At 41.3% G+C, this 15743-nt stretch overlaps 1 protein-coding gene and 1 long non-coding RNA gene across 5 annotated transcripts in view; one reads left to right on the top strand and one right to left on the bottom strand.

Annotated features, from left to right (window-relative positions):
* LOC129850398 (uncharacterized) overlaps window positions 1-7695 on the top strand; it is a 38469-nt gene extending 30774 nt beyond the window's left edge. Inside the window, exon 4 of the long non-coding RNA XR_008758791.1 lies at window positions 6803-7695. This is a non-coding gene — a long non-coding RNA (uncharacterized LOC129850398). The remainder of the gene's footprint in view (window positions 1-6802) is intronic.
* LOC129850350 (endothelin-converting enzyme 1-like) overlaps window positions 1-15743 on the bottom strand; it is a 51515-nt gene that overhangs the window by 28845 nt on the left and 6927 nt on the right. For 2 of the 4 annotated variants that reach the window (XM_055916822.1, XM_055916815.1), the window contains exon 2: window positions 4048-4204. The exons of the other annotated variants lie outside the window; for them this stretch is intronic. Coding sequence is in view for 1 of the 2 variants with exons in the window: in XM_055916815.1 (XP_055772790.1) it covers window positions 4048-4050 (3 nt within the window). In the remaining variant the exon portion in view is untranslated. The remainder of the gene's footprint in view (window positions 1-4047; window positions 4205-15743) is intronic. 4 annotated transcript variants of the gene reach the window in all.

Raw genomic sequence — 15743 nt, 5'->3', positions numbered from 1 at the left:
AACTGAACCCTGAACACCTTCTACCCCCAAGCCATAAGAAGGCTAAATAGTTAGTTAAATAGTAACCAATAGCTACCCGGAATATCTGCATTGACCCTTTTTGCACTAACTCTTTTGACATCACATACGCTGCTGCTACTGTTCATCATCTATCCTGTTGCCTAGTCACTTTATCTCTACCTATATTTACATATTTACCTCAATGACCTTGTACACCCTGCACATCGACTCGGTACTGGTACCCCATGTATGTAGCCAACTGTGTATTTATTCCCTATTTTTCAATAATTTCTTGTTCCTTCTCTCTGTATTGTTAGGAAGGGCCAGTAAGTAATAATTTCACTGTTAGTCTACACCTGTTTACGAAGCAGGTGACAAATACAATGGGATTTGATTTGCATAGCTGATGACTGAGATCCCAATGACATACATTTTCTTATCCTTTTCGGTTTTATATATGGCTGTCCATAAACCTCCTTGAATGGAGAGAATGCATTTTACACAAAAAAAACATCTGCAACTCTTCAGTCACAATCTACAATAAATACATGTTGTCAATGAGTTGAGGCACCACGTTACAGTACTAAGCCTAAATAAGCTGGGATAATCACTGGCACAAGCCCACCTAACGTACAGTCATTCCCAAGAGCACACACTCATATTTAGACACTATCCTGACTGCAGATGTGAATGTGTCTGCAGATGTGCCCGCATTCCCCCATGTTGCCACAGATTGCCTCAGTTAACACTGCATCAAAGGACCAATGGTGATGGGGTCTTCCGTTTCCTGCTGTTGAGAGTTGAAGGAGTGACTAATGTAAGGCTAGTCGGGGTTAAGGGGTTATTTTGTGAATCACCAGAATCACCTGTGTAAGTGTGTATCCTGTCAATAGGCTTTGTCAATGAGAACACCTCTATATTTCAGGAGTCGGATGCTACCAAGGCCACAGATAGTGGTAGTGTGAGATCATAGGCATTCCATAACATAATAATTACCGTAATTTCCGGACTATAAGCCGCTACTTTTTTCCCACGCTATGAACCTTGCGCTTTATACAATGACGCGGCTAATTTATGGATTTTTCCCGCTTTCACAAATTCATGCCGCCAAAAAACTGAGGACCGTCACATAATGTGAAGTAAATCGAGCGCGCTCAAACTTTCCATCATTCTGATTACGGTAGTCATTTTGTCACCCTCATCATGGCAAAGACACGGAGAAATGCATATGATGCAGCTTTCAATTTGAAGGCGATCGATCTGGCTGTTTGAAAAGGAAATAGAGCTTCTGCACGGGAGCTTGGCCTTAATGAGTCGATGATAAGACGTTGGAAACAGCAGCGTGAGAAACTGACTTAGTGCAAAAAGACATCAAAAGCTTTCAGAGGAAAAAAAAGCAGATGGCCCGAACTAGAAAATGGATTGGATGACAAGTGGGGAGAAATCCTTCACTAAGACGGGCCGCATGCGAAGAGCGACTTATGGTCAAGTCTGCCAGTGGGTCCTGACAGCGTGGAGCTGCTGCGTATTGAAGAGGGCAGCATAAGCTCAGCGGGGAATTTGCCTCCGGATGAAAGTGAGGAGAGCACAATGAAAACGATCCAACATCGGATGAAGCAATTCTGAGGCTATTCAACTCCGACACCAAAGGAGATGACTTCAGTGGTTTCAGTGCACAGGAGGAAGATAGTGACCAAGGACTTTCTTGGTAGGCTACTGTTTACTGCTATTTAAAAAAAAATATATATGTTACAAGCCTGTTTCGTTAAAGCCTATTTATTTTTGTTACAAGACGTGTTTCGTTAAAGCCTATTTATTTTTGTTACAAGCCGTGTTTCGTTTAAAGGCTGTGTAAAGTTAATTTGTTTCAATGTACCGGTAGGCACCTGCGGCTTAAAGACACGTGCGGCTTATTTATGTACAAAATACATTTTTTTTTTTAAATTCAGTGGGTACGGCTTATATTCAGGTGCGCTTAATAGTCCAGCAATTACGGTATATGAGATCCTAACAGGAAGAAAGGACATATTCACTCTGATTTCTTAAAGCCTGTCTGGGTTTGGTGCATAGAATGAAAGACAATGCTAGCTCACTGTTTTGCTGCACCCAAAGGTGATTATTGATTAACGTCCTGTGATACACAAACAACAGTTCAACTGACATGGTCTTTGTCAGGTAAATTAACCCCACATGACCCACAACAACCATATACAAGTGATCCCTTGGTCCCGTGGTGTTATTATTTGTTTATTACGATCCCCATTAGCTTTTGCAGAAGCTATTCTTCCTGGGGTCCACAAAAAACACAAAACATGACAAGTAACAAAACACTGGAGGACAAGGACAGTCACACAAATGTAAAATACAATGATATACAAAAAATAAGTAAAAAAATACAACAAAAAAATAGTGTTTGCTTTTGTTTGTCCCCTCATAGTCCCCCGGCGTTTCATGAGTTGTGTCACGGCTGTTGAAAGGAGAGGACCAAGGTGCAGCGTGGTGAGCTTACATTTTCTTTATTTTAATCAAAATGCCACCGAACAAAACAATAAACACTACAAAAACAAACCGTGAAGCTCAAAGGCTATGTGCCCTAAACAAAGTCAGCTTCCCACAAAGACAGATGGAAAAAAGGGATACCTAAGTATAGTTCTCAATCAGAGACAACGATAGACAGCTGCCTCTGTGTTTGGCCGGGTGTGGTTCTCAATCAAAGAAATACACAACATAGAACATAGAATACCCACCCCAACTCATGCCCTGACCAAACCAAAATAGAGACATATAAAGGATCTCTAAGGTCAGGGCGTGACAAGTTGTTGTTTGATCTGTTTTTAAAGGGTAATTTTGCTGTATGCTTGAGTAATTGAAGATGGGAGTTCCATGCGATCATGGCTCTGTATAAAACTGTGCATTGCCATGAATTTGTTTTGGACTTGGGGACTGTGAATGGTCCCCTGGTGGCATGTCTTGTGGGGTATGTATGGGTGTCTGAGCTGAATTTTATTTGATTGTGCAGACAATATGGAATTTTCATCACAGTAATATTTCTCATAAAAACTAGAAGAGAAGCAGGTAATCTCTCGTCAATCCTCAACCAGGAAAGACTGGGATGCATGCTGTTGATATTAGTTCTGTATGTGCAGTTAAGGGCAAGGTGTGCTGCTCTGTTTTGAGCCAGCTGCAGCTTTACTAGGTCTTTCTTTGTTGCACTTGATGTATTACCGGACAGTAAGACCAGAGACTGAACAACTAGTACAGTTGATTTGTGTCAAAAACGCAGAACATCTTTTTATAACAGACCACTCCCCATCTTCATAACAATTCCGTTTATTAATAATCGCCCATTCTGATACTGACTGTAACTCCTTATTTAGAATTTCAGAGAGCTCACTGGCTTTGGGTGCTGAAATTTAGAATCACCCACATACATAGTCATTCTAGCTTTGTGTAATATCAGTGGCAAATCTTTAGTAAAAACTGAGAATAGTAACGGCCCCACTGCCCTGAGAAACACAACACTGTACATATCTGATGTTAGAGAAGCTTCCATTGAAGAACACTCTCTGGGTTCTATTGGATAAATAACTCTCCAACCATGTGATTGCAGGTGATGTAAAGCCATCGCAAGGGAGTTTTTTTTTAAAACAATGTATTATCAATAACATCAAAGGATGCACTGAAATCTAACAATACAGCTCCAACTATCATCTTATTAACCATGGACTATTATTTCTCATGGTCTCATTGAGTAGGTCTGGGACATGACTCTACATAGTGTCTTTGCTTGTGTTCCTCCACAGCATGTGGGGATGTGTCTCGGAGCAGCAGATGGCTATGAGAGGTCAATATTCCAGGATTCTTGGAACATAGTGAAGCCATGGCTTCTGAGCATGGCTGTAAACCACAAGCATGCGTCAGTAATTCAACACTGATCCTGCAAACCAGAAAATTATGTGTGGCACAGGAGCATTCGCCAGGAATAACTACATATCAAATCAAATTGTATTTATCACATGCGCCAAATACAACAGGTGTAGACCTTACCATGAAATGCTTAGTTACAAGCCAAACCAACAATGTAGTTCAATAATGTCATGACGTGGCCCTCTTTGGGTATAGCGAGTGCCTTCGCCCTCTCTCCTCTCCTACACCCAGGTTCTGTTATCTCAGGTCGTAAATTCCTGGAGGAGACTCTCTCCCCCTGCAGAAAGAGACACATAGAGAAAACAAAGGAATTTATTCTACATCACAGAACTTGAGAACTGAACAATATCCATGTTTTGGAGAATGTGTAAACGGTCAGTGGAGAAGCCAGCTACGACCCGATCCGTTTTGTTTCATGTTCGTGACCTCATGAAAGACAACACAGCCACATTACCATAACTCTGTTTATACAGGAGCCTACGTTGAGGTTTGCGTCTAATTATTGTATAAAATAAATGAGTAAAGATTAAACTATTTGTGAAATGATGTGATGCTATGTTAAACCGTTAATGTGAGACAACTGTATTCCCTTTAAAGTTTAACTAAGTCATTGGCCCGCCCCCAGGAGCACAGACATGATCTGGCTCATGGGACAGCCCTTTTCTACTGTTACGAATAAAAACCCCACCTGAAGAAATCCTCGTCAGACCACGCGTACCTCGGTCAGCTGAGGGGGCGAAGGTTGAGTAGAGACCACAAAAACATCAGTATAAGCTAAGGTTGTAATGGTTGTTGAATTCCTAACCATACCACGTGGAGCATTGGCTACACGGGTGGAAATTGTTCAACTCTGAGACTATCGATCCCGACAGAATAAGAGCACATCTTTGATACTAATTACTATTCTGCAGCTAGAAATTATGTGAACCTGAGATGTGAAGACCGACAACCGCCGAAACATCTATTCTATAAGAACATTTCTGAATGGTACTCTGAAGTATCCATTCTAACCATGAAAGACTCCAGGGAAGCAGAGACGCTTGGATGAACTTTCCAACAGAAAGACGGAAGATTCCAACAGAGATCATGACGACACACTGAGCGTAAATATATATTGATTGCAATTATTCCCGAATGAATGAGCATTCATGTGCAAAGGATTAGCATTTCAATTAATATAATTATCAACTGTGTAGTGTCTCTGTCTTTCCCGCCCTTCTCAGTCCACACCTACTTCCCTTTGTCCACCGAGCTGTCATATCGGCTTAGCCCACTAGGGAACCTACCCTATCATTTCCTTGTAACCATATCTACTGTTTGTTTATGCGTTTCTGTGATTATTTACTTATTTAGTAAATAAATGATTAAGACAATTGGTGTATGGATGATTCATAGTAAAGGCTGGGTTCGTGCAGATAACCAACAATTTATGACGTTTGGAATGAGACTAACGTGAGGTAAAGAATAATTCATTAATTAGAAGACTAATTGATCAGATATTAAAATATCTGAAGAGTTATATTCCGAAAATTATATCTTTGTAATCTGAAGATTTTCCTTGGTGCCCCGACTTCCTGGTTAATTACATTTACATGATTAGTTTAATCACGTAATAATAATTACAGAGAATTGATTTGATAAAATAACAGTCTTCAATTTAATGATGCCAAAGACACGACAATATATAGAGGTAAGAAAATATTTACAAAATAAACTAAAGTAAAAAATTATAATAAATAAAAAAGTAACAATAAAATAACTTTAACCAGGCTATATACAGGCGGTACCGGTACAGAGTCAATGTGCGGGGGCACAGGTTAGTCAAGGTAATTTGTACATGTAGGTAGGGGTAACGTGACTATGCATAGATAATAAACAGAGAGTAGCAGCAGTGTAAAACCAAAGGTGACCATTTTGATTAATTGTTCAGCAGTCTTCCGGCTTGGGGGTAGAAGTTGTTAAGGAGCCTTTTGGTCCTAGACTTGGCCCTCTGGTTCCACTTGCAGTGCGGTAGCAGAGAGTTCAGTCTTATGACTTGGGTGACTTGAGTCTGACAATTTTTTGGGCCTTCCTCTGACACCGCCTAGTCATATACAGTGGCAAGAAAAAGTATGTGAACCCGTTGGAATTACCTGTATTTCTGCATAAATTGGTCATCAAATTTGATCTGATCTTCATCTAGGTCACAACAATAGACAAACACGGTCTGCTTAAACTAATAACACACAAATAATTATACGTTTTCATGTCTTTATTGAACACACTGTGTAAACATTCACATCAAGAGTGGGAAATTAGGGCCTCCCGGGTGGCGCAGTGGTCTAGGGCACTGCATCGCAGTGCTAACTGCGCCACCAGAGTCTCTGGGTTCGCGCCCAGGCTCTGTCGCAGCCGGCCGCGACCGGGAGGTCCGTGGGGCGACGCACAATTGGCATAGCGTCGTCCGGGGTAGGGAGGGTTTGGCCGGTAGGGATATCCTTGTCTCATCGCGCTCCAGCGACTCCTGTGGCGGGCCGGGCGCAGTGCGCGCCAACCAAGGGGGCCAGGTACACGGTGTTTCCTCCGACACATTGGTGTGGCTGGCTTCCGGGTTGGAGGCGCGCTGTGTTAAGAAGCAGTGCGGCTTGGTTGGGTTGTGCTTCGGAGGACGCATGGCTTTCGACCTTCGTCTCTCCCGAGCTCGTACGGGAGTGGTAGCGATGAGACAAGGTAGTAATTACTAGTGATTGGATACCACGAAAATTGGGGAGAAAATGGGATAAAAAAAAATATAAAAAAAGAGAGTGGGAAATTTATGTGAACCCTTGGTTTTAATAACTGGTTGACCCTCCTTTGGCAGCAATAACCTCAACCAAACTTTTTCTTGCCACTGTAGGTCCTGGATGGATGGAAGCTTGGTCCCACTGATGCCGAGCAGTTGCCATACCAGGCGGTGATGCAACCGGTCAGGATGCTCTCGATGGTGCAGCTGTAGAACTTTTTGAGGATCTGGGGACCCATGCAAAATCTTTTCAGTCTCCTGAGGGGGAAAGGTGTTGTTGTGCCTTTTTCACGGCTGTATTGGTGTGTTTGGACCATTATAGTTTATTGGTGATGTGGAGACAAAGGAACTTGAAACTCTCGACCCGCTCCGCATCATCTGACCACTTCCATATTGAGCGAGTCATTGGTACTTCCTGCTTTAATTTTAGCTTGTAAGCAGGAATCATGTGTAAGGGGAGCGTGTGTTTGTGCAAGTATTTGGGTATGTGTTTCTGGGATGTGGGCATGCATGGCTAGGACCACAATTTGCTAAGAATTCTAAGTTTCACAAGGCAAAATGTCTATGGATTATGACAGAAGATTATGCGGTTTTGTTCCACGGCTGACATTGGCATCTTGTTCATTTGGCGTAAACATAGCTATCCCTGGATTGCAAAAAACAAAGAAGATTATTCTCTCCATCTATTACATTAATTTCATGACTGACAAATGAGTAACAGATTTCCTTCAATCTCCTTAACCTTTTACACTCGTACCTGGGTTGGAAATGGCAAATCTGGGTACTGATAAGTGCTTTAATTGTATGGGTTTTGACTGACAGTTGTTCTGAACTTGAGCACAGCACGCAACAAGAAGTTGCCCCCATCCCTCCCACTAATTGGGCAACGTTTGAAAATGCTTTGTTGTCTGGAGTGAAGGAAATGCTGTAAATTAAGAGGACTCTGTATTTTGAAAGATGAGAAGTTGAGGATTATATTAAATACCGCTTTGATGTCATACAAGCAAGCCAAATACATGAGTCCAAATATGTGCTTCACATTTCCCAGTTAATCCGCTCACTCAAACCCTTGTCATTTTTCTGTCAGTTAAGAACACATTCTTATTTTCAATGACGGCCTAGGAACGGCAGAATGACAGATTTTTACCTTGTCAGCTCGGGGATTCGTTTTTGCAACCTTCCGGTTACTAGTCCAACGCTCTAACCACCTGCCTTACATTGCACTCCACGAGGAGCCTGCATGGCAGGCTGACTACCTGTTACGCGAGGGCAGCAAGAAGCCAAGGTAAGTTGCTAGCTAGCATTAAACTTATAAAAAACAATCAATCTTCACATAATCACTAGTTAAACTAGTAATATCATCAACCATGTGTAGTTATCTAGCGTGTCCTAAGTTGCATATAATCGATGCGGTGCCTGTTAATTTCTCATCGAATCACAGCCTACTTCGCCAAACAGGTGATGATTTAGCACTGTCGTTGCACCAAACCTAACCATAAATATCAATGCCTTTCTTTAAAATCAATACAAAAGTATATACCTGCATATTTAGTTAATATTACCTGCTAACATGAATTTCTTATAATTAGGGAAATTGTGTCACTTCTCTTGCGTTCCGTGCAAGCAGTCAGGGTATATGCAGCAGTTTGGGCCGCCTGGCTCGTTGCGAACTGTGTGAAGTCCATTTATTCCAAACAAAGACCGTAATTAATTTGCCAGAATTGTACATAATTATGACAAAACATTGAAGGTTGTACAATGTAACAGCAACATTTAGACTTAGGGATGCCACCCATTAGATAAAATACGGAACGGTTCTGTCACGGTTTTCTTCCTGGGATGAAGGAGAGGACCAAAATGCAGCGCGGCTAGTGTTCAACATGTTTAATAGACAAATAAACGGTAACACTACTAACAGGTAACAAAATAACAAAATGTGAAAAACGAGACAGCCCTATCTGGTGCAGACAAAACACAGAGACAGGAAACAATCACCCACCAAATCCCAACACAAAACAAGCCTCCTATATATGATTCTTAAATCAGGGACAACGATTGACAGCTGCCTCTGAGAACCATATTAGGCTGGACACAGAAACAGACAAACTAGACACACAACATAGAATTCCCACCCAGCTCACGTCCTGACCAGCACTAAACAAGCAAAACGCATAAGAACTCTGGTCAGGATGTTACAGGTTCCGTATTTGACTGAAAGAATAAACGTTTTGTTTTCGAAATAATAGTTTCCGGATTCGACCATATTAATGACCAAAGGCTCATTTTTCTGTGTGTTATTATGTTATAATTAAGTCTATGATTTAATATTTGATAGAGCAGTCTGACTGAGCGATGGTAGGCAGCAGCAGGCTCGTACGCATTCATTCAAACAGCCCTTTTGTGCGTTTTGCCAGCAGGTCTTCGCAATGCTTCAAGCATTGAGTTGTTTATGACTTCAAGCCTATCAACTCCTGAGATTAGGCTGGTGTAGCCGATGTGAAATGGCTAGCTAGTTAGCGGGGTGCGCGCTAATAGCGTTTCAATCGGTGACGCCACTCGCTCTGAGACTTGGAGTGGTTGTTCCCCTTGCTCTGCAAGGGCCGCGGCTTTTGTGGAGCGATGGGTAACGATGCTTCGAGGGTGGCTGTTGTCGATGTGTTCCTGGTTCGAGCGCAGGTAGGGGCGAGGAGAGTAACAGTAGCCATACTGTTACACTGGCAATACTAAAGTGCCTATAAGAACATCCAATAGTCAAAGGTATATGAAATACAAATGGTATAGAGAGAAGTAGTCCTATAATTCCTATAATAATTACAACCTAAAACTTCTTACCTGGGAATATTGAAGACTCATGTTAAAAGGAACCACCAGCTTTCATATGTTCTCATGTTTTGAGCAAGGAAATTAAACGTTAGCTGTTTTACATGGCACATATTGCACTTTTACTTTCTTCTCCAACACTTTGTTTTTGCATTATTTAAACCAAATTGAACGTTTCAGTATTTATTTGAGGCGAAATTGATTTTATTGATGTATTATATTAAGTTAAAATAAGTGTTCATTCAGTATTGTTGTAATTGTCATTATTAAAAATTAAATGTTAAATATTTTTCTTTTTTCTTTTTTTTCTTTAAAAAAAAAAATCGTCCGATTAATCGGTATCGGCTTTTTTTGGTCCTCCAATTATTATTATTTTATTTATTTTTATTTCATCTTTATTTAACCAGGTAGGCTAGTTGAGAACAAGTTCTCATTTGCAACTGCGACCTGGCCAAGATAAAGCATTGCAGTGTGAACAGACAACAACACAGAGTTACACATGGAGTAAGCAATAAACAAGTCAATAACATAGTAGAAAAAAAAAAGAGAATCTATATACAGTGTGTGCAAAAGGCATGAGGAGGTAGGCAATAAATAGGCCATAGGAGCGAATAATTACAATTTAGCAGATTAACACTGGAGTGATAAATCATCAGATGATCATGTGCAAGTAGAGATACTGGTGTGCAAAAGAGCAGAAAAGTAAATAAATAAAAACAGTATGGGGTGAGGTAGGTAAATTGGGTGGGCTATATACCAATGGACTATGTACAGCTGCAGCGATCGGTTAGCTGCTCAGATAGCAGATGTTTAAAGTTGTTGAGGGAGATAAGTCTCCAACTTCAGAGATTTTTGCAATTAGTTCCAGTCGCAGGCAGCAGAGAACTGGAAGGAAAGGCGGCCAAATTAGGTTTTGGCTTTAGGGATGATCAGTGAGATACACCTGCTGGAGCGCGTGCTACGGGTGGGTGTTGCCATCGTGACCAGTGAACTGAGATAAGGCGGCACTTTACCTAGCATAGCCTTGTAGATGACCTGGAGCCAGTGGGTCTGACGACGAACATGTAGCGAGGGACAGCCGACTAGAGCATACAGGTCGCAGTGGTGGGTGGTATAAGGTGCTTTAGTAACAAAACGGATGGCACTGTGATAAACTGCATCCAGTTTGCTGAGTAGAGTATTGGAAGCTATTTTGTAGATGACATCGCCGAAGTCGAGGATTGGTAGGATAGTCAGTTTTACTAGGGTAAGTTTGGCGGCGTGAGTGAAGGAGGCTTTGTTGCGAAATAGAAAGCCGACTAGATTTGATTTTGGATTGGAGATGTTTGATATGAGTCTGGAATGAGAGTTTGCAATCTAGCCAGACACCTAGGTACTTATAGATGTCCACATATTCTAGGTCGGAACCGTCCAGGGTGGTGATGCTAGTCGGGAGTGCGGGTGCAGGCAGCGAACGGTTGAAAAGCATGCATTTGTTTTTAGTAGCGTTTAAGAGCAGTTGGAGGCCACGGAAAGAGTGTTGTATGGCATTGAAGCTCGTTTGGAGGTTAGATAGCACAGTGTCCAAGGAATTGCCAGAAGTATACAGAATGGTGTCGTCTGCGTAGAGGTGGATCAGGGAATCGCCCGCAGCAAGAGCAACATCATTGATGTATACAGAGAAAAGAGTCGGCCCGAGAATTGAACCCTGTGGTACCCTCGTAGAGACTGCCAGAGGACCAGACAACATGCCCTCCGATTTGACACACTGAACTCTGTCTGCAAAGTAGTTGGTGAACCAGGCAAGGCAGTCATTAGAAAAACCGAGGCTACTGAGTCTGCCGATAAGAATGTGGTGATTGACAGAGTCGAAAGCCTTGGCCAGGTCGATGAAGACGGCTGCACAGTACTGTCTTTTAATCGATGGCGGTTATGATATCGCTTAGTACCTTGAGCGTGGCTGAGGTGCACCCGTGACCGGCTCGGAAACCGGATTGCACAGCGGAGAAGGTACGGTGGGATTCGAGATGGTCAGTGATCTGTTTGTTGACTTGGCTTTCGAAGACCTTAGATAGGCAGGGCAGGATGGATATAGGTCTGTAACAGTTTGGGTCCAGGGTGTCTCCCCCTTTGAAGAGGGGGATGACCGCGGCAGCTTTCCAATCCTTGGGGATCTCAGATGATACGAAGGAGAGGTTGAACAGGCTGGTAATAGTCAGTATCGGCGTTGAAAAATCATAAATCGGTCGACCTCTAGCACCTACCACACATTTTCCAGGAATATTCTTATGCTACTGAATGTATCCAGAGTACTTTCAGATTTCGGCCAACAAATGCGGCGATAAGTACAGTAAATGTAAAATGCGCATACAATTTCTACCAATCTGCATGCCAGTTATGGTTTCCATATGCACATTTTTGTGGAATAGTTTAATTTCATTTATTATAATCAAAATACTATTCAAATCTAAATAAAAATTATACAAACCTAAAACGTAACTTCTATTGCCATTGCCCACTATGTAAAAATAACCTATACAAAGCCAACAAATAAAAACATTGCAGTCTGCAAATAGAAAATATCCCGACAAAAATAAATATCCTATAAATCACATTGTCTACGCCTGGACTGTATGCTACAGTTTCCCATGCCAGTGAGCTCAGGACTGTAGGCTATTTTCGCAAAGGATAAGAAGCAGTGCTTGAATTGGGCAGGAGCTCACGTGAGCTGAGTACAAGCACCTTAAATGTTCTACTGCTTGAGCTCCTCTTCATCTTATAGAATATTAGCTCAAAAGTATTGTGAAGCTCCTGCACCTAAATATAAACACTACCAGCACCCAAAATGAGTACCGGAACCTATTTCAGTCGAAGTCAAGCACTGATTAGAAGTAATCAGGTAGGCCTATTTACCACTGGATCAGAGCATGACATTTTTTTAAATACATTGAGGAACTATTGTCATTCTCAATATATATAAAACAAATATTTTGTTTGCTTGCTCTTTGGGGTGAAGAAAACATTACTTTCAAAAGCTCATTAGTGGTGGTGCCCTAATCCAATCAGAAATACTATCAGATCTCCAAATGAGCACATTTATATGCCAACATTTGCACGCAGGCCAGGTAACCTATAAACCTACTTCTATGTGTAATCAGGTGTGCTTCCTTACTCAACATTGTATTTTGTTTGAAGTGCTCCTGACGAAGAATAAATTGACAAAAAAAACTCCTAAAAGGAAGAAAATAAACCAATACTTATTTCTCACAAGTGTAGCATAGGTTATGCACGTTGCAAACATTGTGTCCACTCTGACAAGAACGGTAAAAGACTGGAATGATAATATTTTTAATGCATTACCAGAAATGACCGTAACCAAACAAACATTGTAGATTAGAAGTTATAGTAATTAACGGTAAATGTACTACTGGTGATATATGTAATGTGGAATCGATAGACACTAACAATCAAACGCAAACAATTCACACAATGAAGTTATGAAACAATTAATGTGCACAAATTGATGGGAGAGAGAAGTGCATTGTGCATCTGGGCGTGGCATGGTCAATCTGACATCTGCATTGGCCATGCAGCATTTACGATGGTAGGGCCTCTGCAGAAGTCATGGCAATCATACTTCTTGCGATTCGCGGAGCAGTGCAGAGCTGTTCTGAAGGAAGTTGTCAAGAAAGTGAGTTTGTGTTTATACAGGATGTACCGCCCCCACCTGCTGTCACGGCATTGCGGTACAGAGCTCGATTTGGCCTCTGCATTTCTCTGGAGGAGCCGCAATTGCGTCACACACTCCATATGGAGCTTCCGACCACATTTCGGGTCAAGCATAAATTTGCTTTTAGTCTAGGCCTCCGCAATGTATTAGCTCAGTATTCACTGAGATGGGTGCACATTTACAGTACCAGTCAAAAGTTTGGACACACCTACTCATTCAAGGACTTTTCTTTATTTTTACTATTTTTTACATTGTAGAATAATAGTGAAGACATCAACACGTTGAAATAATGCCACAGGAAAGGAAGACCCAGAGTTACCCTTGCTGCAGAGGATACGTTAGTTACCAGCCTCAGAAATCTGAAATTAACTGTACATTAGATTGCAGCCCAAATAAATGCTTCAGAGTTCAAGTAACAGACACATCTCATAATCAACTGTTCAGAGAAGACTACATGAATCAGGCCTTTATGGTCAAATTGCTGCAAAGAAACCACTACTAAAGGACACCAATAATAAGAAAATACTTGCTTGGGCCAAGAAACACAAGCAATGTAGTTTAGACCGGTGGAAATTTGGCCTTTGGTCTGTTGAGTCCAAATTTTAGATGTTTGATCTCCGCATGTGTGGTTCCCACTGTGAAGCATGGAGGAGGTGTGATGGTGCTTTGCTGGTGACACTGTATGTGATTTATTTATAATTTAGGCACACTTAACCAGCATGGCTACCACAGCGATACACCAACCCATCTGGTTTGCGCTTAGTGGGACTATCATTTGTTTTTCAACATATAGGCCAATTCCCACAAGTGTAAAGGTTTAAAGTTTTCTTCTCTCCAAATGTATTAATCAAACACAGTGCGACTATGGCAAGAAATCTCTGTTGATCTTACTTACAAGTTAAGCATCATATCTGGAGATCATGATAATGTGCTGGACAAGAGTAGTGAGGGAAAATACCATTCAGTTCATATTTTATCTTACCAAGCTGTCCGAATGAGTTCTCCACACCTGTTCTAAGACCTGTAGGCCTATCTTTCCGGAGTTAACAGGGTTACAAGCAGGTCACAGAAACTGCAGCCTATAAGTGATCGTCCCTACATGTGAAGCCAGTTGAGAGATAGGTAGGCCTGTCCTACATATTTTATTAAACTACTGATGTTCCTTTACATAAGGAACTGAATTCCTGAAATGGCCAAGTCATTAATAAAAGTAATGTAGTAAGTCTCTAACTGTCACCTACCTATTCGAACCATAAAGTATGGAACCTTGGTTCATGGGATGCGGTATGTATGAAATGCAGTGATCTACTGCAGTTACAGTTGAAGTCGGAAGTTTATATAAACTTAGGTTGGAGTCATTAAAACTCGTTTTTCAACCACTCCACAAATTTCTTGTTAACAAACTATAGTTTTGGCAAGTCGGTTAGGACATCTACTTTGTGCATGACACAAGTCATTTTTACAACAATTGTTTACAGACAGATTATTTCACTGTATCACAATTCCAGTGGGTTAGAAGTTTACATACACTAAGTTGACTGTGCTTTTAAACAGCTTGGAAAATTCCAGAAAATTATGTCATGGCTTTAGAAGCTTCTGATAGGCTAATTGACATCATTTGAGTCAATTGGAGGTGTACCTGTGGATGTATTTCAAGGCCTACCTTCAAACTCAGTGCCTCTGCTTGACATCATGGGAAAATTAAAAGAAATCAGCCAAGACCACAGAAAAAAAATTGTAGACCTCCACAAGTCTGGTTCATCCTTGGGAGCAATTTCCAAATGCCTGAAGGTACCACGTTCATCTGTACAAACAATAGTACGCAAGTATAAATACCATGGGACCACGCAGCCGTCATGCCGCTCAGGAAGGAGACACGTTCTGTCTCCTAGAGATGAACGTACTTGTGCAAAAAGTGCAAATCAATCCCAGAACAACAGCAAAGGACCTTGATGAAGATGCTGGAGGAAACAGGTACAAAAGTATCGATATCCACAGTAAAATGAGTCCTATATCGACATAACCTGAAAGGCCGCTCAGCAAGGAAGAAGCCACTGCTCCAAAACAGCCATAAAAAATCCAGACTATGGTTTGCAACTGCACATTGGGACAAAGATTGTACTTTTTGGAGAAATGTCCTCTGGTCTGATGAAACAAAAAAATTGAACTGTTTGGCCATAATGACCATCATTATGTTTGGAGGAAAAAGGGGGAGGCTTGCAAGCCGAAGAACACCATCCCAAATGTGAAGGAGGCCTACAATCCTGACTCAGTTACACCAGCTCTGTCAGGAGGAATGGGTCAAAATTCATCAACTTATTGTGGGAAGCTTGTGGAAGTCTACCCAAAACATTTTACCCAAGTTAAACAATTTAAAGGCAATGCTACCAAATACTAATTGAGTGTATGTAAACTTCTGACCCACTGGGAATGTGATGAAATAAATAAAAGCTTAAATAAATAATTCTCTACTATTATTCTGACATTTCACATTCTTAAAATAAAGTGGTGACGCTAACTGACCTA

The sequence above is a fragment of the Salvelinus fontinalis genome, chromosome 3 (assembly GCF_029448725.1).
Source record: "Salvelinus fontinalis isolate EN_2023a chromosome 3, ASM2944872v1, whole genome shotgun sequence".
Classification (NCBI taxonomy): domain Eukaryota; kingdom Metazoa; phylum Chordata; class Actinopteri; order Salmoniformes; family Salmonidae; genus Salvelinus; species Salvelinus fontinalis.
This window is presented reverse-complemented; position numbering and strand designations above follow the sequence as displayed.